This window comes from Quercus lobata, chromosome 5 (assembly GCF_001633185.2).
Source record: "Quercus lobata isolate SW786 chromosome 5, ValleyOak3.0 Primary Assembly, whole genome shotgun sequence".
Taxonomy (NCBI): Eukaryota; Viridiplantae; Streptophyta; class Magnoliopsida; order Fagales; family Fagaceae; genus Quercus; species Quercus lobata.
The window spans coordinates 60,475,797-60,500,732 of NC_044908.1; the positions used below are offsets into that span (position 1 = coordinate 60,475,797).

Sequence of the window (24,936 nt, forward strand, 5' to 3'; positions counted from 1 at the left end):
CGATACTCGATTACTCTAAAATCGAGTTCAATTAAATACTCGATTCGTAGAAAATCGAGTTATGCCCGATTAAACTTAAAAAAAAAAAAAAAAAAAAAATTACAACGAACTCGAGTTTCAGGAAATCGAGTTCCATGCAAATTTTTTTTTTTATAAGTGTGATTGCCCCATATTCAGGATGACCTATAGTGGCGTTTTTAAGCCCTATAGTGGCGTTTTTAAGCCCTATAGTGACGTTTTAAAGACCTATAGCGGCGTTTTCCTGTAAATTTTTTTATTAGTGTGATTGCCCCCTTCAAGTAGCCTTATAGTGGCGTTTTTAAGCCTTATAGTGACGTTTTAAAGTCCTATAGCGGCGTTTTCTTGCAAAAATTTTTTATAAGTTCCAATACCAGGTTCAAGGAGCCCTATAATGACGTTTTAAATCCCTATAGTGACGTTTTGAAACTCGACTTCCCTAAAATTGAGTTTCATGCTGCTTTTTTTTTATTTTTTATTTTATTAGTTTTAGTTTTATTGGGCATAACTCGATTTTTTACGAATCAAGTATTTCATTGGAACTCGATTTTAAGGTAATCGAGTATCGAAACAGGGGCATATCCCTATATAGTTTCGAAATTGGGGCATATTGCTAAATTTTTTAAAAATTAAGGGCAAAATGCTAGAATCTCCCAAAAAGTTGCGTTTTGGGCTGAGCCAAATGCAATTTTTCTTCAGCTCCTAAAAGTGCAAACAAACGCACACTAAGTCGGGTTGGTGTTCATCTATTCAAGGCATTGGGCTTAATTTGGGCCTCAATCCCTCATTTCCTCCTTCATCCAAATCTCAGGACATTTGGATTGGGCCTCTTTCCATGCAGCCAAATTTTTGGATATAAAAAAAAAAAAAAAAAAAAAAGGTAAGAAAAAGAAAAAGAGATTCGAAATGCTTAATGGTTAAGTCAATAAAGTCTGGTCTCAAAAAAAAAGAGTCAATAAAAGTGTCTCGCGTGGCTTTATTAAACTTCCGCGAAGAAACATTTAAAAGTGTCTCCAATTTCCTTCACAGTTAAAGCAACCAAACATTTACTAGTGTCTCTTGTTTGCTAATTGTATTTTCTGTCTTTGTTTTGTGAATAAAAATTCTTGTTCATCAAAAAAAAAGTTAAGCAACCAAACCCATTCCATTCGATCCGATCCGAATAAAAACCGGGTTTCACCGTCGTCGACAAGCATGATCGTGACGAACACTCCGGCGGCGGACCTCGTCCTCACGAACCTCGCTTACTGCTCGCACGCCGATCTTCATGGCTTCGCCGTCCCCGGCACCAAGCTCTACCTCGCCTCCATCGCCGATTCCTTTGTTCTTTCTCTCTCATATCCTTTTCTCTCATTTCTTACTGCTCCCTATTTCGCTCTGAAATTTTGTTCCATCATGCACATTTCCAATTCTGATCAACCTTGATTCTGATCCTTTACAGTATAACTTCTTGCACAAGCTAAGATTTGCCATATCTTATTTGCTTAGATGTAAATCCGAAAGTCGCTTTCAGAATTTGCTCTGAAATTTGTTGATTTCATGCATAACTAAGATTTGCGTGTAATTTTTGTTAAGATCGATGGCTTTTTTTGATTATTCTTGTTTTGGTGGCCTTAACTAAGAGTTGATGATGATACTGCTCATGAGAGCGTACGGAATGGCCACATAGCTCTAAATGCGATTCAGCGTCGGCATGCCAGGGTTTCATCTGGTGATACCTTATCGGTTAACAGGTCAGAGCTCATTCGATTCGATACCACCACCACCACCGCCGTCTTTTTTTTCTTCGTATTGTTTCTAATTGTTGTGTGTTGTTTGTAATTTGTTTTAGATTTATTCCGCCGGAGAAGTTCGACCTGGCATTGCTTGCACTTGAGTTGGAGTTTGTGAAAAAGGGGACTAAAAGTGAACAGGTTATTATTGACTTTCAGTCAATAATCTTAGTTTTAACTTCATGGAGGGTTTTATTTTATGCTTGAAAAATTGGTGTTCTCTTTTTTTTTTTTTTTTTTTTGTAGGTTGATGCTGTTTTGCTTGCTGGCCAGCTTAAAAAGAGATTTATGAACCAGGTAGAGTTTATATTTTTATGACTTATTATTCCATTTTGTGTTTGTTAGTTTTAGAGCATCTCCAACAGCCACCGTAAAGTCATTTTTGGACCGGACCGCCAAATATTACTGTTCATGCTCCAACAGCTTCTCTAAACGCGCGGGTTCTCCAAATTTTTTTTGAAGTTGCTAGAGTAGTTCTCTAAATCTAGAGAATACTGTAGTACCTTCAAATCAATTTTTTTTGCTTAAAAAATTATTTCAGCTACTATTATATCAATTCTTTCTCTCTCCTCCAGATTTCTTTTTTTCTCTCATTCTCTCCGTTTCTCACATAATCCAAACACAAAACTCAAAACAAAATCTAATTCTTAAAATAAAGTTGAATCAGAACAAGCAAATATGAAAAAAAAAAAGAAGAAGCCGATATGACCCCGTTTCTCACATAATCCAAACACAAAACACAAAACAAAATCCAATTCTTAAAATAAAGTTGAATTAAAACAAGCAAATATGAAAAAAAAAAAAGAACAAGCCGATCTGACCCAAGCCGATCGGTGGGGAGGACGATGAGCAGCAGTGGAGATGCTAGAGCGGCGAGATGCATGCGGTGGAGGCCCAAGCCGATCTCTCCTCTCTCTCTCTCTCTCTTCTCTGATGTGAAGCGCTGGAATGTTTTTGAAGTGAAAAAGAAAATAAAAAGAAAGGGGGGCTGTGTGTCTTGTGTGGAGGAGAAAAACAAGAAAAAGAAAAAAGAAAAAAAGAAATGAAACATGGGTGAAAATGAAATGAAAGGAAGAAAAATAATATAAAAAATAAAAAATCCTAATTGAAAAATACTACTATAATATTTTTACAATAAATTTTAAGTAATAGATTGTTATTAGTTAATATTGACAAGTAAAAAAATAATTTCAGTTGTAGGTTCAAATTATAACTAGTAACAACTTTCCACATAAATTTTGTTGTAAAAGTATTGCGTAAAATGTTGTGAACATAACACTTCTCATTGAAAAATATAGTTGTTAAAAAAAGAATAAATGATGATTAAAAAAAGAATAAACAATGAATGAAGAAATAATATTTAAATGAGATAGAAAATGGGATAGAGAATCTGTTGGAAGTGTATTTGAAAAAGTGAGTAGGTAAAAGCTAAATGTCACTGTTCATTCTCCAAACAATACAAAAATTTGGGGAAGCTGCTAGAGATGCTTACTTGGCTGCGCATGTTGGCTGTAATTGATTGAGGATTTTGAAATAAATGGGACTTTTTAGGTACTTGGGGGTAGGGGTGTACAGAAAACCCGACCCGACCCACCAAGCTCGACCCGACCCAACTTGCCGGGTTGGGTTAGGTTACAAAAATTTCTTTTATAGTGGGTCGGGTTGGGTTTGGGTTATAAAATTACAAATCCACCAAATCCGACCCGACCCGACCCGACTCACCCATATTTACTATATATTTAAAATATATTATATATTTAATAATTTTTTTTTAAACCAGCTGTAGGCTCTTATATATATATATATATATATTTAAATATATATTATATATTTAATAATTTAAAAAAAAAACTAGCTGTAGAGCAGCACTTCCTCGATTCCTCCTATTAATACTAATTTAATATATATATATATATAATATATTATATAATTAATAAATTTTTTAAAATAACCAGCTACGTCCTAGTTTGCTTCTTGCCCCACCTTTTTTTCCCTAACAGTAAACATATGAGACGTGTATTAATGTTCCCAGTGTATTTATAGGTTTTGCCTGCCTTATTTTCTTCCTAAATCTTTATGGATGATATCACTTCAAGCTGTGGATTATTGTTCTTGTTGTACGCAGGTAATGACAGCAGGGCAAAGAGTGTCATTTGAGTTTCATGGAAATAACTATATTTTCACAGTCAATCAAGCTGCCGTAGAGGGGCAAGAAAAATCTAGTACTATTGAAAGAGGGATGATATCAAGTGATACATACATTGTCTTTGAAACATCAAATGCGAGTGGAATAAAGGTATATTTCTGTATTTGATTGTGTACTAGTCTTTATACGCACGCATATTTTGTTCTTGTTTTGAATTTTTTCTTATTGGTAAATACACATGCACTAGTGGGTCTTGAACTCATTACCTCTAGGAGGAGATGCATTTGAGCTAGTTCCCATTGGCTTCTTTCTCCACTTGTTCCACTTAGCTATCCTATACTGGTTAGGTTTAATTATATTGAATTGGTGATAAGTTTGCTATCCTAGCTCTTGGGCATGAGCATAAAATGCTTTGCCTGTAAGTGGTGAACTCCCTTGGATTACTTGGCAACTAGTTCTGGCAGGTGGGTCATTTGCTCTTTAGGTTTTGCTACCTAGAGGCAAATCCAAAGGGCTCTTCTTTAGAAAAGTTCCCTACATTATATAAAAAAATGGTTTGCTATCATAGAGTTTAATATAATAATACGAAAAACTTTCTATATACATAATGCCATTGACAAAGCTAACTTCAGGTATTTTGTTTGATGTTCATGAAAAATTCTTCCATCATTTGTTTGTTTGCATAATTAACAAATCAATGCTATTAGATTGGTGGATTCTGTACCTGATATTTCTTTAATGCTTAATGCATGCTAGAGAAGGTGCTGCCATGTCAAATCAGTCAAAATCTCTTTTACACTTGCATCTCCCCTTAATTATTTACCTCTTCCTCTGTTGAACAGAACATGATCAGTGTAGCCGAATAAGCATTTATACAGATCACAGTTGCTCAGAGTAATTATAGGCTGATCAACTTGATGTCAAACATTAAATCCAGTAACTTATATTTTGACTTACAGATAGTCAATCAGCGTGAGGCAGCCAGTAGCAACATCTTCAGGCAGAAGGAGTTTAATCTTCAATCACTTGGTATAGGTGGCCTAAGTGCAGAGTTTGCAGATATATTTCGAAGAGCCTTTGCTTCGCGTGTTTTCCCTCCCCATGTGACAAATAAGTAATATTTTCAATTTTTCATTTATGCATTAATTCTTCTAGTCTGTTTTATTTCCATAACATGCTCTTACCTGGAAATTTCTTCGTCTTCTAGATTGGGGATTAAGCATGTGAAGGGTATGCTGCTTTATGGGCCTCCTGGTACTGGCAAAACACTTATGGCTCGTCAAATTGGAAAAATGTTGAATGGAAGGGAACCAAAGGTTTGTATATGGTTTATTTTATTTATATATTTTTCAGTCTTTCACCAAATGATAAAACTTATAGCTTTATGAGGCTAACACCTTATCATTTTCCATCTTCAGAATTAAGAGTTTTTATTTTTTTATTTTTTTGTTTACCTTCCCCCGTCCCCGTAAATGAGAGGGAGAGTTGAGCCATTGAAAGGTGTTTTATTTTTTTATAAGTAAGAACCAAAGAAAGTTTTAATAAATGTTTCTTGTTAGTAATATTAAGTATAAAGACAAATGATTTTCATAATATTTTTAGACCTTGATGAAATTATAACTAGTGTTTTCTCAAGGCTCATAAGTTTGTATTCTTATTTACATGGCCTGCTAATCTTATTAAAAAATTTAGCGTTGTCATTTTTACTTTGCAATGAGCAAAGAATTGATTTGTTCTGTACATTTTGTTTATTGTAATTCCATAATTTCATTGACCTAAAGACTTTGAGTTCATCTTTTAAAACTGGTGTATGAAGTTTCAAAACAAGCATCTAATGCACAAAATTGAGTAGAATGAAGCTTTTTAACTATCTCTAGGTTGGTAGTGTTGCAGTTGAATTGGTTTAGTAATTCAAAAAACAAATATCAAATGTTTAAGATTATTTCTAGTCTTGTTTGAGCATAGACCATGAGTTCACTTACTATTTGACTGACATTGAACTTTATTCCATAGACATACAAATTTATCCGGAAATGATGACCACGATGAATCGCACTCTTTTTCTTTAATTTGTCAAGCAGAAATGCTTCTCAGGCACATGATTGACACAAAATCTCATGAAGATATATCTTATATGAGAAGGCAGGCAGCGTCATCTCTATTTTATTTCCTTGCAACATAAAACCTAGTGCACATCACCCATCCACTTTCGGTTATGTCATGGTTTAAATATCAATAGTCACTGGGTCTTTTGATGTGTTCAATTTTCATTTGAGCATATGCTCACTTGCTAGTGCATACTTTTCATTTTGATGCTGGAACATTGTTTTCGGGTTCCAAAGCTAACTAAACACGTCTGAATTCTTTCTATCATAGCAACAAATTATTATTAGTATTCTATGCTGTTTTAATTACTTAATGTTCATCATTGTGAAGATGAAGTAATTTTTTATCAATAAAATTTCTATTACTTATAAAAACAAATAAATTAGAAGTATTCTATGCTTCACATTCTATAAGATGGTGAAATCTATTCTTGTAGTTGATGGACCATCTTTTTTATTTTTTACCCTTTTTGTGACAAATTGTTATAGATTGTTAACGGCCCTGAAGTTTTGAACAAATATGTTGGTGAAACTGAAAAGAATGTTAGGGATCTATTTGCTGATGCTGAGAATGATCAAAGAGCTCGAGGTAAGGGAGATATAACAGGTGTTTTCCTAGGTTGGTCTTTTGGTGATCACTAATGCCATCATGTTCTTTTCCTTTTCAGGGGACCAAAGTGATCTGCATGTCATAATTTTTGATGAAATTGATGCTATTTGTAAGGTACATGATTCTTCAAATATTTGTTAACGTTTTTTTTTCCCCCTGCCAGTAGATTGATTGCGACATCAATTTGTTGCTTTTGATATATATATATATATATATATATATGCATGTATGTATAGTTAGTATTTACCTCTGACTGAATCTATTGTTCTTGAATGTCCTGGAGTGTCATTTATTTGAATATCTAAGGTGTGTGGAATCTATAGATTAACTTCCTTATGCGGTTAGAAATGCTTTGTATAGTTTCATAACTCTTTATGTTGCCTTAATGAACAATAATGACCATTCCAAGAATTGGGACCCTGAGTCAAAGAATCATCCTAAGTGACATAGTGCTAAGAGTTGTAGATGAGTAGGCCTTTGGACATAAAATATATTTATATATGTGTATGTATATATTAACTTGAATCCTAGTTCCCTTCTTGACCTCTAAGTGAACTTGCTATTATTAGTATGATTTTAAAAGCGACAGCACAAGAACACATTGGTAACACCTACATGGTTAGATTTCCACCTGAGGTCTGCATTGTTTAATATGTCAAAGAAACAATGTCAATTTTTAGATTTAAGGTTGTCTGGTTATGTAATCCAAGTTTTTTAGCAAATGGAAAGAGCTCAATGCATGTTCTCATTTTGCATTTGCAGTCAAGAGGTTCAACTAGAGATAGTACAGGAGTTCGTGACAGTATTGTGAACCAGCTTCTTACAAAGGTTAGTTAGAGGTTCAATTGCTTTTACAATCTTGCAAATCAGAGTGTTTCTCTGCTAATAACTAAAAGACTATTTACTTTTCAGATTGATGGTGTGGAGTCTTTAAATAATGTCTTGCTTATTGGAATGACCAACAGAAAAGATTTACTTGATGAAGCCCTTTTAAGGCCTGTTTCTCTCCCTCTTCTGTGTTGCATAACTGTCCATGCAACCTTAAATTTTTTTATGTCATGAAAAGCATGGATAGCAACTCCTAGTTGACATTGATGTACATAGGTTGTAGCAACTACTAGTCAACATTGGACTCTAAATCAAAGTCCAATAAATTTTATTTATTTATTCCTGCCAATGAGCCCTAGTTCAAACTGCACTTCCTTGTAAAACGCGAGGTGGAGGGTGAGATCATGGGTTCCAAACCTGTTGAGTGCATGTGTAATTACCAATAAAATTCATTTAAATTTGTTTATTCTTGATTTATAGACCAGGACGCTTGGAGGTTCAAATTGAGATAAGCCTTCCTGATGAGAATGGTCGCTTACAGATTCTTCAAATTCATACAAACAAGATGAAAGAGAGCTCTTTTCTTGCTCCTGATGTGAACCTTCCAGAGCTTGGTATGTCCATTAGTGAGATATGCTTATGATATCTACTTATTCATCTATTATATGGCTGAAGTGACTGTTAAATGGGGACATGATTATATCTAAATTATATTTGCCGCCAGGTTTTGATTGGAGTTGTGTGTGTCTATATATATAAATTTATAATATATTGAGAACATAATCTATACTAAACATTCTTTAGGCTGGCTTTGATAGTCAAACTCATGAAAAGGTATTGCAGTTGTATGGATCTTAGAAAATTAAAGTACCAAGTGATTTATAATTCAATTTAATCTAATATCTCCCTTACACCTAGCCCCAAAAAACCACACCCTTAATGATTTTCTATGTTACAACCAACTGTTAGTGGTGAAACTTAAGGATATGATATTTTTAATTATTATTTTTTTTTTGGGGGGTGGGGGTGCTGTTTAATGTGTCCAAAATTGATCTCTTTGAAAAAGTTGCAGTGATTCTTAAATTGTTTCTTACTTTATTATACAAATACTTTTGACCATGTGTTGAATGTTTAAATTGTTGCAATGTTTTGGACTCTAGGAATGATAGATGAAGGTCTTGGTTGATTCAGTTATCTATTTTTGTGAGTGCAGCTGCTCGTACGAAAAACTATAGTGGTGCCAAACTTGAAGGTGTTGTAAAAAGTGCAGTATCTTATGCTTTGAATAGACAACTAAGTCTTGATGATCTCACCAAGCCAGTGGATGAAGAGAGTATAAAAGTTACCATGGATGATTTTTTGAATGCACTCCACGAAATAATTCCTGCATTTGGAGCCTCCACTGATGACCTTGAGCGGTGCAGGTATAGTTTTGAGCAATTTGAAAATGCTTTTAGCTTTCAGATTTTATTTATTTATTTTATTTTTAACTCACATCACATTGTCATGCTCGAGATAAGTCTTCCTTTTGAGATTTTAATAATTTTGACTTAAATCCCTTTGTTGTGGAATAGTTTATGTTGCATTGCATGGCATATATGACTAATTTGTTTACTATGTGAGAAATTTGGGATAATGATATTGTTGGCTGTCCAAAAAATTGGGTAACAAATGGTACTCTGTTTCTGCTGGAAGCTTGATTCTATTTACTAACGTGATTTGTAGACTGAATGGCATGGTGGACTGTGGTGATCGAAATAAGCACATTTATCAAAGAGCTATGCTACTTGTGGAGCAAGTTAAAGTGAGTAAAGGAAGTCCGCTTGTTACTTGTCTTCTGGAAGGCCCAAGTGGCAGGTATGCATGGTTTCTCTATTTTAATTGACTTTGTTAATTGCATCTTTTTTGAATCTTACCCTTTTTGGACAGTGGTAAAACCACACTAGCAGCTACTGTTGGCATTGACAGTGATTTTCCTTATGTCAAGATAGTAAGCTCCCTGCCCTATATTTTGGATATTCTATCTTGTTACTTTCAAGGAATTTTTTCCGTCTCTTCTACTGTCCCTTCCATTTATACCTATTTCTAAATTTTGCCATTTTTTGGGTAGGTCTCAGCAGAATCAATGATTGGTCTTCACGAAAGCACTAAGTGTGCACAAATTGTCAAGGTTTGTCAAATGCAAAGGCCCGTTTGGAAGCAGTTTTTAAATTATAGTTTCTTGTATTTAAGTATTGAAAACTGTGGGGTCCAAAAAAAACATTTGTTTGGTAACAATATTTTGCAAGGAGTTTTTAATCTGACTTCACTTTAGAGGATTCAAGTGCTGAATTTTGAGAACACCTCGAGCAGTTTTCAGTTTTGAGCAACAATTTTTAAAGTTATTATTAAGATAATAAATTTTTTCTTACGTAGTCCTCTCTTTCTCTCTCCCTCCCAACCCGATTTCTCTCTCCTCTGTTTCTGTCTGTCTCTGTCTCTGTCTCTCTCTCTCTCTCTCACACACACACACACCATAGAACTCTCAGTGATGGCGGTGGAGCACCATCCCAAGTGTTGCTGTGGCGTCGGATCTGGGTATCCAAATCTGACCCCTGCCTCTCTCTGTTTGTCTCTCTTGCTCCTCCTTCTCTCTGTTTTTCTCTTGTTCCTCCCTCTGTGTGTTTGCGTCGGATCTCAGTTTAGAACTGAGGCTGGTTTGTGATAAATTTTTATTAGATGAGTATTAATACCAGTTTTTGAGTGAAAATATCATGCCAAACAGACCAAGTTTTGTTTTGGTTGAGAAAGCATGTATTGAAACACAATTTTGCAAAACCTTTTGAAAACTGAAAACTGGTTTCACTTACCAAACAGGTCCTAAGACTTTGACCATTCTTGGTTGCATTTTAAAAGATTTTTTTCCCTCCTTTATGTGATAGAACCAGTTCCTAGTCTAAATTGAGATTTGATGTATCTAAGACAAGTTTATGCTGCACTTGCAGAGTTATCAATTATTTATTGTCTATTTACACTAGAAAGATATATACTTTTTAATGTTTTTCTTTAGTTTATGTGATTGGGAGGAAATTTTGAAGCCTTATTTATAATGATATTCTTTAACAGGTATTTGAGGATGCATACAAGTCACCGCTGAGCATCATCGTTCTTGATGACATTGAAAGGTAAATCTACTGATGTGAATTGAATGAAGCTGTACTGCTTTTCACCAGCACGTTTTTCATCTATTAATGATAATGAAGAAGTGCCTTAGATGATTTTACGGTAATTGTTGTTGCAGGTTATTGGAGTATGCTGCCGTTGGGCCTTGTTTTTCAAATATAATCTCTCAGACACTACTGGTCCTACTCAAGCGGCTTCCTCCAAAGGTTTTTCGTTGTTCTTTGTCTTTATTGGCTGGACTGGTCTTACAATTTCCAATTATATTATTATCAGTGAATTTCATGAAGAATAATTCTTTATTCAAATTGTATAATTGGAAGGGGTGGATACATATTTTTATAGGAAAAGTTAATGGATGCTCTAAAGGCATTGGTTTAGAAAACATTTATAGATACTTTTAATGGGAAAAGAAAAAGTACTTAATTTTTTTGACAACTTTTTATATTTTCCATAAAAGTGGTATCAAAATTTTCCTAAATTAGTCCATTAACAAATGTCCAAAGGGCACCCGTTAACTAGACCCTTTGTTTATATCTGAATTGAGTGTAATTCATTGGATTCTATTCACCTTTTCAAGATATGTCAGGTATGATAAGATACACTAAATCTAGAAGTGAATATTGATAAATTGATGGGCAAATAAATGACATAAGATGTTCTGCGTTGGGTGGTTCACCATCTGTTGAGGTAAATATTTGATTTAGCAGCACTTATGAAATAAAACTTTTCACTAGGAAATTTTTTCTAGTTGAATAAACTTCCCAAAAGACTACTTTCACTGAAAATCTCCAATTTTTGAACAGGGAGAAATAACTTCCAACCAATTGAGTCCTTGATGTTTTTTACCAATTCACAATCTTGTAACCACCCTCCTTCCCTGTGATGTAAATGCAGTACTTTTTTGGGTCACATCATATATTTCTCTACCTGTCATTTGTACCACAATCTTAAAATCATGTAATGCCCTGTGCTGGAGTGTGCGAGCTATCCAAAATAATTAAATAATATGATTTCTTATGCAAAATTTTTCAATGAGCACGACACAATGACAGCAATATAGGTACATGTTAAAATGCTTCTATTCTGGTCAGTGAAATTCTCTGCATGATATTACTGTTTTCCTTTTTTCTTTTTCTTTTTTTAAATAGATTGAAAGAATTAGTAGAAGTTTAGTATTCCCTCTATACCAATTTGAATGTCTAAGACCTATCAAAATTCAAAACAAAAAACCAATTTGAATGTCTAAGTTTGACATGTCACATGTTTAATGAGGAAGAAAGAGCATGCCACTCTAGCCAAAATGCCAAAAGTATTGATTGTTTTTTGAATTAGTAAGGGGTACTATGGGAAGGTTTAGGTATAAATGCTTGGTTTTTAATTTCTTTTTTTAGTAAGTGTGCACTCATTTTGGGACGTGAAGGAAAACAAGACACTCAACATCTCATGGAGGGAGTATGAAAAAATGGTGGCTTTATCTCAAGTTAAAAATTTAAACTTGGTAAGATGTGAGGCTGATGAGCTCTATCTCAACTGATGAGGTCACTAGTTCAAATCACCTATTTCCCCCTCCTTTAGGGAAAAGAACATATCAGAAAAATTATGTAAAATTGAAATGAGGTTAATATTATTATTATTTTTACACCTCAGGTTCAAAATATTTTGGTTGATGTATCATGTATGATTTGGATCATAGGCAGTATGGAAATTCCCTCTTTATTACCAACTGTAGTGCATGTGTTATGCATGTTGGTAGTTACAAAACCTATAGAACTAGATATAAATTGTTCACAAAGATGTCAATGGTTTCAAAGTGGTAGCAATTGTGAAATCCACTTTTAAAATTGTTATATTTTCTTTCTGAACTATGGTCATGCTATCTTTCCAGTGCCATATTGAATATGTAGTCTCCACTCTTCAAACCCCTCTTAGACACATACAACTTCACTGAGTCTTACCCAGCATGAATGAGGGAAAAAAAAAAAAAAACACTGAATTCATTGTAGATTACAAATTTTGAAAGCGTAGCTAAGATCTGGGATCTTCTCCCCCATAACTGAGTGAAAGGATGAGCACGAGTTCTATCCCTTATGTACTCTTTTTTTGGGACCTACATGTATCCATTAAATCCTAATGCTATTTGATGTAGTGGCGGAAGTTGGTCTGGTCTATTGTTTGGGATTATTCAGCTCCATATTGTCACCATCACTGGCTGTACAAAGAGCATTCATCGACAGCCTTATGTGTGATATTTTCTGATATCTTTGGGACATGGTTTTCCTTTAGTAGTTATGTGATATCTGACTTGATGAATGGTAATTTTCTGACCTTCCTGAAGTTCTCATTACTAGTTCATTTTATGTGCTTTGTTGTCAGGGGAAGAAACTTATGGTCATAGGGACAACAAGTGAAGTGGGCTTCTTAGATTCTATTGGTTTTTGTGATAATTTCTCTGTCACTTACAATGTTCCTACATTGAAGAAAAATGATGCAAAGAAGGTAAAATATTTTTGTTGTGGTTCTGTACTTCTGTTCTTGTCTCATAAATATGGGTAGTTGTGGTATTCTTGTTTTTCTGGTTAGCATCAATTTCCATCAATGCTAGTAAATTAAACAAAAGGAGCTAAAGAATAGTGTCATTGTGGTTTATGTAATTGCTTTAAGAGCCTGACATTTACTGATTTTTGTCTAGTAGTTGTGCACTTGCTAAATTGGACACGAGGATGGATGGTGTGGTAATAGTGCACTTCTTAGGCTGAAATGGTCAAATTACCCTTTGTATATTCCGGCCTATATGTTTTGAAGTATTAGATATAATTTAGGAAATGCTGCATGGATTATCATGAATGCAGGGCTGGAATTGAAAATTTTGCATATCATATTTTAAACTTTTAAGTGGGAATAATTTAGCCTTCTTTTCTTTTCTTTTTATTTATTTATTTTTATTTTAGAAATATTATTGGCTGGGGTTGGCAGTAATGCTGAAATGCATATGCATTGTGCAAGGAAAATGGAGTATATGATTCACCCCAAAAATAAAAATGGAGTAATGCCTAATGATACATCTAAAAATGATGCTGATTAGTTGTTTTATGGTTTAACTATGATAAGGCTGTTTGTGTCCATTAATAAATGGTTGTGTTTATTTCACTTTCATTGTGGTAGTGAAAGAAAGCTGCCGTTTAGGGTATGTTTGTAAGTTGACTCAGAAATTGTGAAATCTGTATGTAAGGCTTTTACAATTGGAGGTTGGGAAGAATTGATTCATGATTTACAATGCTGGGAAAGTAGGGAGTTACTTCCAGTAAAAATTCCGATAATTTCTCTGCTACACAGATGTTTGGACTGATCAAGTGGTTTGTGGATGTCATTATTTCGATTCTTTCCTTGCTTGGTAGTCTTTTGGAGTCTGGATGAATGTTACGACCCTCAAGTTCATTTCATTACATATATTTCATGAATGCTGAAAGGAAATTTATATTTTAACAAACATTTAGCTCCAAAGTTCAATGTATTTTAATCTACTCTTTTTCATCTCAGGTGCTAGAACAGCTGAATGTTTTTGCTAATGAAGACATCGATACAGCTGCAGAGTCCCTGAATGATGTAAGCTTATACTTGATCAGTCTTTTGTAATATTCCTTGGGGGTCATTTTAATTTATATTTTTACAACACACGTCTCTCATAAACTCTGCCTTTACCAATCAAAGAATGGATTAAGAGAAACAAAAAAGAAAATTCTCCCATCTCATGAAATCATAATACTTTCCCTGGAAACTTTACAGTAACTAGTTTAATCCATCATTTGTGCTTGTACTTGTTTACCTGAAGTTGACTTGTGTAAGTCATGACAGAACTACTAACCAAACAGTAAATATTCTGAACCTTGGATATTGTCAACTGTCTTTTCTTTTGCTTGGTTTGTTACTGAAGAAATTAGTAGTATGGAAAGGAACTTATTATTATGATCACTCACTTCTTGCTTCTTACTTCTGTTCAATTTCTCCTCATAGATGCCTATCAAGAAGCTCTATATGTTGATTGAGATGGCAGCCCAGGGTGAACATGGTGGAGATTCTGAGGCAATATACTCTGGCAAAGAGAAGATTAAGATCTCTCACTTTTATGATTGCCTTCAAGATATTGTCCGATACTAGATTCTTCACAATTAGTCCCGTACAGATACTACGAAGCAGAAAATCATTCTCTCTGATTGTTTCTATGTGATGATATTTTGTATTATTTTCTTCTTGTGAGTTGTGGTTTTCTCTAGATTTTAGGCCTTGAAAACAGAATTTTATAAATTTCTGCAATGTATGAGAAATTGAGAACAGAGGACGATTTGAGAAACTATTGTTTACTTTATTTTGTAGAATTTCCATATTTTCAGTGATTGCCTTTTCTTTATTCTCATGGTCCAATCAAATCTCTACTATATTGCCTCTCTCTCTCTCTCTCTCTCTTTCTCTAATAATTTCCATCGGTCACCGAAGGAGAAAAAGAGGTAGCTTCACGGGATCATGGTAAGAAATCCATCCAATGGTAGTAGTCACAGCCGATTTGTTTCCAGCTAAAACCATACCTCGTGAGGTAAATATGAAATTTAAATAAGCACTCACATTCCTGTGAGAAGGCCCTCGTAAGACATTTGTGTGAGTCCACTACTATTATTTATGATTTTAGTCGTGACTTTCAGTTGGTTCAACTGACAAACTTTGTTATCATCATATTAGGAATTTAGGATATAAATATGCCAAAAGTCTTGTAATTCAATTGTTATATTCTATTGCTTGGAACAAAAATGTTTTGATATTTTTGAGGTTCAAAATTTTCTTCTCTTTCAACTATTGAATTATATATATCTAATTTTTTTTTTTTTTTTTGATTTTCCACTGTTGAATTAATGAACTAATATATGTATTGAAAATAATGGTCATTACAACAAAGAATCACCGTATAATCTCAGCCATCTTCATTTTAAAGGTCTATAATTATGGGGTTAAGATGCTTTAGTATTCTTAACTTGGGAATCTACTGTCTTTCGGCATACTAAATATAATCTATGGAAATGTGATGTCTTGGAATGTAAATATGTGTTTTAATTAGGAATCTTACAAGATTCTTTGGAAATGTGAAACCCCCACATTTGGTTTATTCCCAAAAAATTTATAAAAAATATCCTTTGGATTATATAATGTCAAGTATATTACCCATCACTTAATGTATTTTTTTTTTTTTTTTTTTTACAAATACATAATAAGAAAATATATGAATCGTGAATTAAGTGAAATATCTTAAAATAAAAGTCTAAGGTTAACACATAATAATAAATATAATTATTTCAAAACTTTACTTTTCATAAAAGACAAAAAAATAAAAAAAGAGATAAAAATTAAAGGGGAGGAATTATGATGTGTCAAGTCAGTAAGGTCTTGAACGAGCCAAATGATATGGAAGATAGGATTGATGAAGTGGTAGGTTGACCAAACCATTCAAAACTTGCCAACAATAAATCTCCACATATAAGGGAGGATACTCATATCCAACTATTACAGTTAGATTTCACGACATCAACCCTAATGACTAAAGGATAACTTCGAAATTAGAGGGAAATGAATTACACGAGATTAAATTCCCTAAAATCATGGCGTAATTCAATATCCAATAGTAATACAAATAGCGAGCACTTCAAGCCCTAAGAGGTATGAGAGAGAGGAATAACTCTAGTTTACATAATCACTATATCCTTTGGTGATATTACTGACTTAACCAAGATTTAGGTGCTGTTCTTTAAGTTCTCCTTTTAGGATTCTGCCATGTGAATTTTTTTCTCATGGGATGGAAATGTATTTTTTAATTAAGTAGCTACATAGCTGAATCTTAAGAGGGGAACCTAAAGAACATCACCTAAAATACTGTACCAAAGTTTTGTCCTACTTACTTGGGCATTGAAGAATTACATTGTTGTCGCTTCAAATCTTTTATGCAATTGACACGCGACATTCATTGTGGCATGTAACTCAAAAACTTAGTTTTTTTTTATACTAATTATCCACTTCTCAAGATAAGGGGTTATGTTACTTACCCCATGGCGTAATTTGTCAAATCACACATGGCGTGTCTACTTAGTTAACACATGGCATTGTTGTCTCTAATATTATAAGTGAGTTTATGCCAATTATATATATATATATATATGTGTGTGTGTGTGTGTGTGTGTATTTTTAACAGTGTAAACATGCTTTGAGAGAATAAATAAGAACTTATACTTGCATAGCGTTTGAAGAAAACAAGGCTTTTTGACTTCTTGGTACTGACTACTGAGACCTATTCTAAGAAACCAAAAAAACCTTGTATTAGCGAGCTAAGATTGTGATAGTCTCACCGAGTAACAGGAGAAAACAAGAAAATATTGTCCATGGAAAAGATAATAGAGAAATTGCAGTTATTTCTTAAATTTAGAAGGGTGATCTTTCTATCTATGTAGTTTGTTCCATCAATAAAGACAAACAGTCAAGAAATTATATTCATGATTAGTGTAATAGTATTTGATGGAAACTCCTACACTCTATCATGCATGAAGTCCCAATCAAAATCTAGTTTAACCGCTAAATAACCTGTACAACTGTTCTTTTTAATTAATCCACAAACCAAGTGCTGGGCAATTATAATATTGTCACTGACCTGTTTGCCTGGGACAAATCTCACCTGATTTGTGATTTGGGTGGATAAATTCGTCTAAAAAAGTTTGAAGACGCTTTGTGACTTGTGAGAAATGAGAATCTTATACATTGTACTACACACATTGATGGTATTAAATGGGGGGTGGTGATATAAGTGTTGCCAAAAAACTTATGATACATGGCCTAGCCTTTAATTGTTAAGACCCATGGATAGCTCGCTAGTTTGATGGATTAGGCCATGGGTTGATTTTTCTGCCTATGCTCCAGAGACCGCATGCCTAACCACAAAGATACCTAAGTGGTTGTGTTAAGTAATGCATTATAAATATATGCTAGTTATTATGCCCTCGTGATATACGGCTTAATTAAGAATTATATGTAACTTAAATAAAGCATTTCAAATATAATTGAAGTTTTTTAACTTGGAAAGGAGATTTTAACTCTTGGGATAATAATATAGCACAAAACAAAAAGGCATACTGTAAGAATTACCAAAAGTTTAAAAGTAATTTGGCACCCAAAAACAAAGAAGAAGAAGAAAATATTAATATGATGGTTATTTTTTCATATAAAATGGCATGACAATCACATAATAAGATTCGTAATAGCTAAAAAAAAGTTGAAAACACACACACACACACACATATATATAGAGTCCAGACAAATGCCTCTAATATTGGTCATGGAGGTATTCTCCTTCAGCGTGTAAGTCCTAATTCCTCGGAACAAATTGTCTACTTCCACTCAGGAATTTGGACTCCCACTCAGCTTAATTATAGTACTATTAAGAAAGAGATTTTATCTATAGTATTATACATTTCAAAGTTTCAAAGTGTTTTATTAAATCATATATATATATATATATATATACAAACACTGTTCCAATACCACAGTTATGCACACCAATATGCATAAAAATTAGAAACACTAAAAACTGTTGGTTTTTAGTAACCAAAAAAGAGAGAAATCATTCTTGAAAAAAAAAAAAAAATTGCAGCTAAATAGTAACTTGGTTTTTGGCATGAAGTATCATGAGTTTAGTGGCAACTGAGAACCCTAAATGGCCTGATCAATTGGGGCAAATTATTATGAAAAATCTAACAAATAAATATGGGAAAAAAGCATTTTCCGATTACTTTCCCCCCTTTATGTTTGTATAGTTCACAATTCCTTTTATTATCTTTTAAACCAAACAATGTCCTTTACTATGTTTCATAAATGAGCAAATACCTTGTACCCTTATTTTGTTACTCACATTTAAACGGAACAGAATCTTCTAAAACCTGGAATATTTCATTGTGCAAAGTCTAAAATACCCTCAACTAAATATGAAAATACCAAAAATACCCCCAAGGGTGAAACCCTTGTAAACACAACATAGATTAAACAACGCTAGGCTTGAATTTTCAATGAGGAGATATTTATTCAAGAACTTGATTTCCCCTCCTGTCTAAATCTAGATCTGATTCGTTAGGGTTAATTGCTTTAAGATTGTGAGTTTAACATGGTTGATTTGAATCTTATTATCATTATTGGAAATTTTGGTCAGACATTGATGGAGTTCAAGTTTTGTTACTCTCACCCTGATCTTTGTAAAGTGAGCTTTAGGAAATTTTGTCTCTGCGAGAAATATAGAATATATATATCATGTTCTCTTTGCTCCGCCTATTACGAGTAGAAATATTTTTTCAGAAGCATTGCCATGAGATGTAATTTCATTATTTAGTTGAATATTTTAAACTTTGAAAAAAAAATATGTCGAGAATCAACAGTTTCCTTTATATTAATGGAATGAGAGTATTTGCTCATGTCCAAAACATAGGAGAAACATTGCTCTCTTTTTTTTTTGATAATATAAGTTATAACTTTGGCAAATGTTATAAATATAAGTACTGATAGTCCAGTCAGGGATAAGAGCAGGATTGGAGAGGGGGTCGAAGCACGCCTTAGCGTCGCCTTCAAATACAACTTGGTGCCACTTCTCACACAACTTGGTGCCACTGCTCACGGATTGCAATCTCCACAGCCCACTGTAGGGCAGCAGCTTCTGCTTGAAGGGACGAGCACAATTGCTTGGTTTCAAAGATAAGTGGGAGAATTGTGAATTACACTAAACATAAAGGGGATTTTTTTTTTTTTTTTTTTTTCACAATAAGAAATAAAAACACAATTATATAAGACACAAAACCAAGAAAATTTTGGAATTTGATGCAATTTCTAGTGAATCTCCGCTTTGACTCAAATTCCACTAGGTAATCTCTTTATTTTTTGGAGCAACTCCACCTTAATCCAAACAATCATTTTTTGAACATGTTAATCATGGTTTCCACTAAAGCCAAGCTTGTATGTGCCTAAATCAAAATAAGTGCAAAATTATACCTCTTTTTTTTTCTTTTTTTCTTTTCTTTTTCCATATTGAGGATTCATAGTAGAATAAACCTTTAATTTTGATACCAATTTATTAAAATTTAGAATTAGAATTTATACTCATGCCCAACTAATAAGAACCCCATGGGAAATTGAAGATTTGAATTCCTGCCAAAAGGGAAAGAGGAAAGAAAGTTCAGTGTTTAACAACAGAAATTGGGTCTAATTAAATGTTTTGGCTAATTGCTGCTTTCTCGCAATTTAATGGTCTTAAAATCACATCAAATGGTAATTGCATTATCAGTGATCTTCAGTCTTATAATGACTGTAACAACCAATAATTTTGATACCAATTTAATTATTATACGTAAATTATAAAGGAGGCCTACAATAAAATGGATTTAATTGATTTGGGCCTAAGATATTAAAAAAAAAAAAAAATACTATGGAATATGAAGCCCAAGTGAGGTGACATAAGTAAATATATGGGCCTTGAAAACCCTAGTCTTTTACCCCTTAAGCTACACGTACATATTCTTATGAGGCTTCCTTTTTGCTTCAGCCGCATCACACTATTGAACTTTGCTTCTCTTCACTGTGGCTGTGAGTAGAGATTATAGGTTCTAATTCTACTGAATTGTTGTGATTCAAGGGAGGTTTGATTTCCTTTATTTTTGCAACTAAGAGGTAAGTGGTGTTTACTAATTTTGGGGGTTTTCCCAAACAGTGTTGGTTATTACATTATTATATATATATGAAATATATTGTTATTCTATACATATAAATGGATATTTTATAATTTCTTGATGTGCACATTAATTATTTGTTTTATGAAAAACTTGTGGGACAATCTAAATTTATTTAAATTTGTATGTGCGATGTATCCTTATATTTTCGAGAATTATGATTGGATTATTTTTGTGAGCATCTTGAATGGATTATTTATGTGAGCATCTTGTATATGTTTTGAAAACCTATGGCAAGTCGTGATTAGAAGCTCAGTATGGTATTTAGTCCTTAGCAAGGGACAATCATATTGCAGCTAGTCCTTAGCAAGGGACGGTCCCAAAATGGGATAGTGCACATTTGATAGCTCCTTAGCAAGGGAGTATACTATTGAGGATCCAAAAAGGAAGCTCCTTAGCAAGGGAGTGCAACTTTAAGTTCCAAAGGAGCCATCCTTAAGAAATGGGATGAAAAGGAGGTTCCAGTCCCAAAAAGGGGACAGCACAACCCTGTCAACGGGGTGTAAACGTTGACCACGAGAAAAGCCTAGGAAATTATTTATGTGATGGTATTAATATATATATTATGATGGCTCACGATATAAAGATATTTTTCTTTTACATGAAATATTTAAGGATAAATATTGATGAGTTACAAGTTATGAAATTGCTGTAAGAATTATTTATTGAAGGTTTGTTCCCACACCTCAATATTAGTGAATTCCACTTATTGAGTTATCTCACCCCCCCTTTATTTCCCATTACAGATACATTAGAGGGATTACGGGAGTAGAGATTCTTGGGAGACAGCAGTTACGAACTATTTTTGTAGAATTGAAGATTTTATTATTATTTTATGGCATTAAACATTGTATTGGAGAATTATTTTGAAGATGTTTTGTATTTGGTGAATTAGAGCTCTGAATTTTGTGATGAGATTCAAGGTTGCTAGTTTCTTTTATTTAATATTTTTATGGATTATTCAGATTAAATAGACTTTTATTGCTTATGATTTTGGGGCGTTACAATGATTGTACACTGTATCATTGGCACACAATTTTTTTCTTTTTCCCATTTTAGCTTTGCATCTGGCTACCACAACCCACCAAGCAAAGGGGATCCAATCTGGATATTGCCCTGTAATTCTAGTGTGTATTGCCTATTACCATCTACAATGAAGTAAACAAGTAATCCTTAATTGGTCATATAATCAGCTTCTAGAAACATCTTGTTGGTAACAATTAACATTCTATGTCTGAATCTCTGATGGAGTATTCTATTGCTGGTGTTCTCTCTGTTCTACCTCTTCTTGTTGTTGCAATGGTTACTGCTCTTGATGTTGTAGAGGCTGTTGTGGGTAGAGCAGTTGTTGTTGTTGCTGCTGATAAGGTTGTTGCAGTGAAAGCTGCTGCTGCTGATTGTATTGTAACTGTTGTTGCTGAAGCTGTTGCAACTGCTGCTGCTGCTGAAAGGGATTTTGCTGCAATTGATGGTAATGTTGTTGCAGTTGCTGCTAATACTGCTGTTGCTGGGGATGTTGCTGCTGTTGTTGCAGTTGCAGTTGTTGTTGTTGTAGAAGAAACTGCTGTTGCTGGTAGTAATAATATTGCCACATATGATTATTCTGAACAGGCCCATACTGCCCATCACTTTGTATCACATACTGAGAAGTCTGTGAAGCAATAGGTAGAGTAGGCAGCTGAGACTCGGATGCAGTGGCAATACTCTGTTGCTGCACATTTTGCACTTGCCAGGCATTGTTAGTCGTTAAATTAGTATGAGTAGCTACTTCTTGAAACTGATTTTGTCCTTGACTGCTTTGCTGAACTTGTGCATTTTGAGAAGACTGATTGGAATAACATTGACTTAAAGGCAGTTGAGCATCCATTTCAGCCCTTGGGTACTTTTGTGGAGGCTCCTGCCGATGTTGATGCATTTTTCGTTGTGAATGCCCTCGAGACCCAAATTTAAAATTTCTGCCAACTCTATCAGAACTATTTCTTTGCCACCAATTTCCACCACTATTTGCAGTAAACTGTGGCTGCCTAATTGTCTGTGTTGGAATAGGATTTTGATGGCTTCTTGGTGTTGTATAGGGGTGTGCGCGGTTCGGTTTATTCGGTATTTTTTCAAATTTGTTACCGAACCGATAGGAATCGGTTTTGTAATAATTAAAACCGATGCATACCGATTAGGGTCGGTTTTCCGACCTATGGCAGTGCGGTTTAATCGGCTCGGTCTAGTCGGTTTGGTCGGTTTGATTTGAAACATTAACCAAAAAAAATTTGTTCACTGTTCACATAAAAAATTTGTTCGACAAATCTATTCACAAAAATAAAATCTGTTCGCATAAAAAAAACACTGTTCAACAAATATGTTCACCCAAATAGTACTCATCCAAGGACATATTAAATTACTCGCAAACAGAAAGACAAATACATACGACACTCGGAAATACAAAGAGATATTAAAGTAAGTGCCTAAGTGGGACTAAAGTCAAACACAACCACAAAGTCATTTATATTATGCCAGCGATACACAGTACACACGACACTCAGTACCTCACCAAATACAAAACACTCTCAAATTCTCAATCACTCACAAACACAAAGACAAATACAGACACAAACACAAACACAAACACAAGCTCTCACCAATAAATCAAAATCATAAACTTCACTTCTCTTACAAGCCTAAAACCCATTGTACTATATTTTATAACCCCAAAAAACTACGAAGTACATGAGATTAAGAATCATTCATGCTTACCGTTGGTTTGCCGTGACTGGTGAGCGACGGCGAGAGCTCAGGCAAGCGCCGCTGCGTCAGGCAGTGACTGGTGGCTGCGTCAGGCAGTGACTGGTGAGCGACGGCGAGAGCTCAGGCAAGCGCCGCTGCGTCAGGCGAGACAAAGAGGCCAGAGAGAGTTAAAGGATATCAGGAGATTCAGGACAAAAAGAATGAATTTATATGGTCTTGAGAATCTGAAAACCTAGCATAAAACGCACCGTTTTGCTTTAGCTTTTGTTTTTTGTTTTTAATAACACCCATACGACGTCGTTTCATTAAAAGAAAATTAAAATCCGAACCTGTGAACGACATTGTATCCAAACTGTAGGGAAAAACGAATACTGGGTTTGGTATCGGTTCGGTATCAGTGTGGATCGGTTTCGCCTTCTTTGATCCGGTGACTGCACCGCACCGGCGTCGGAACGAGCTTCGCCCTCCGAACGCCGGCCTCGGCTCATTCGGTCGGTGCTGGTGTCGGGACGGTGTCGTCGGCGCCGGTCGGTTGGGTCGGCTCCGGTATTCATTTGCTCACCCCTAGACTGTTGTAGATGTCTTCTATCATGCTCTGCTTTTCTCATCATTCAACCTTAATTAAAACCAATAACCCAAATAACTAAATTAACCCAAAATAACAAAACCTAAATAATATTTAACACATTTTTGTTGTTAATATCTTCTATTAGTAGGTCTCCATGGCAATATAAAATCTCTCAATATTAATCTGTTGACAAACTATGGAAAATATATTGACACCAGTATCAATAGCAGTTGATCTCATGGCTTTATGATCTTAAGAGTGTTAACTTGGGATGGCTCCATGATCAAAAACTCTTAAACCATGACCATAACAGTGCTTTATGATCAAACACTCTTAAACCATAATCTGTTGACATACACTCTTGATCAAATTTAAGAGTTTTTTATGAACTTGTTTTTGAGTAGCTCAAGTTAGCTTGATCTCATGGCTTCCATCATAAACTATAATAACCAATACTTGCTGGGAAACAAAAAACCCATGCCCCCCCCCCCTTTTTTTTAATATTGCTTAAAGATTTTTAAATTTCAAAAGTGGTGTTTCCCCATGATCAAACACTCAAAAGTGGTGTTTCCATTAAGTTAAAAACATATTTTTGCAATCCTACCAAGAAAATTAAAATGCTCCCTATCAGTAGAACAATTAACAACAATAAGAATCCAAGTTTCAACCAACATAAACTTTGGGAAACTTGCATCAAATACCAATAGGTGTATTATTCTAACAAAAAGTCACATATCCAAGTCCAAAAATTTATTATAGCCATCAGTAGCAACCCAAAGATAAGAAAAGAGACACACCTATTAAATTGGGCTATAGTGAAACATAATAACATAACAGAGTGCCTTCACTGCTAGTAGATTGATCACTGACAATATTCTGATTGCATTTGAATCCTTGCATCACATGAAGACTAGTTGCACAGGAAAATTTGGATATATGGCTTTAAAATTAGACATGAGTACGGCATATGACAGGGTGGAGTGGATTTTTCTGGAGAAAATCCTTTTGAAAATGGGATTCCAAAATTCTTGGGTTTCTTTGATTATAGAGTGCATCACTACGGTGACATATTCTATTATGGTTAATGGGGAGCCACAAGTTATGATTACCCCAACTAGGGGACTTAGACAAGGGGACCCACTGTCCCCTTATCTTTTTCTTTTTTGTGTGGAGGGTCTTGATGCTATCCTTCGA

The 24,936-nt window shown here is 34.4% G+C and overlaps 1 protein-coding gene across 1 annotated transcript; it reads left to right on the forward strand.

Moving 5' to 3' along the window:
• The first annotated feature begins 1,028 nt into the window (after positions 1-1,028).
• Positions 1,029-15,022, forward strand: LOC115991868 (vesicle-fusing ATPase-like). Its single transcript, XM_031115822.1, has 21 exons — positions 1,029-1,355; positions 1,656-1,751; positions 1,850-1,931; positions 2,037-2,087; positions 3,916-4,086; positions 4,896-5,050; positions 5,144-5,252; positions 6,531-6,630; positions 6,710-6,765; positions 7,414-7,479; positions 7,564-7,646; positions 7,960-8,093; positions 8,693-8,903; positions 9,205-9,336; positions 9,409-9,469; positions 9,590-9,649; positions 10,585-10,643; positions 10,760-10,847; positions 13,015-13,137; positions 14,179-14,244; positions 14,653-15,022. Exons 1-21 carry the CDS (start codon positions 1,213-1,215, stop codon positions 14,794-14,796), a joined length of 2,190 nt encoding a protein of 729 aa, XP_030971682.1. The 5' UTR covers positions 1,029-1,212; the 3' UTR covers positions 14,797-15,022.
• The last annotated feature ends 9,914 nt before the right edge of the window (positions 15,023-24,936 follow it).

Excerpts from the sequence above, each read along its gene's own strand:
- LOC115991868 (XM_031115822.1), top strand. The coding sequence starts at position 1,213 with ATGATCGTGACGAACACTCCGGCGGCGGACCTCGTCCTCACGAACCTC. Across the intron at positions 2,088-3,915 it reads AAAAGAGATTTATGAACCAG|GTAATGACAGCAGGGCAAAG; the intron begins GTAGAGTTTATA and ends TGTTGTACGCAG. Across the intron at positions 9,337-9,408 it reads CTGGAAGGCCCAAGTGGCAG|TGGTAAAACCACACTAGCAG; the intron begins GTATGCATGGTT and ends CTTTTTGGACAG.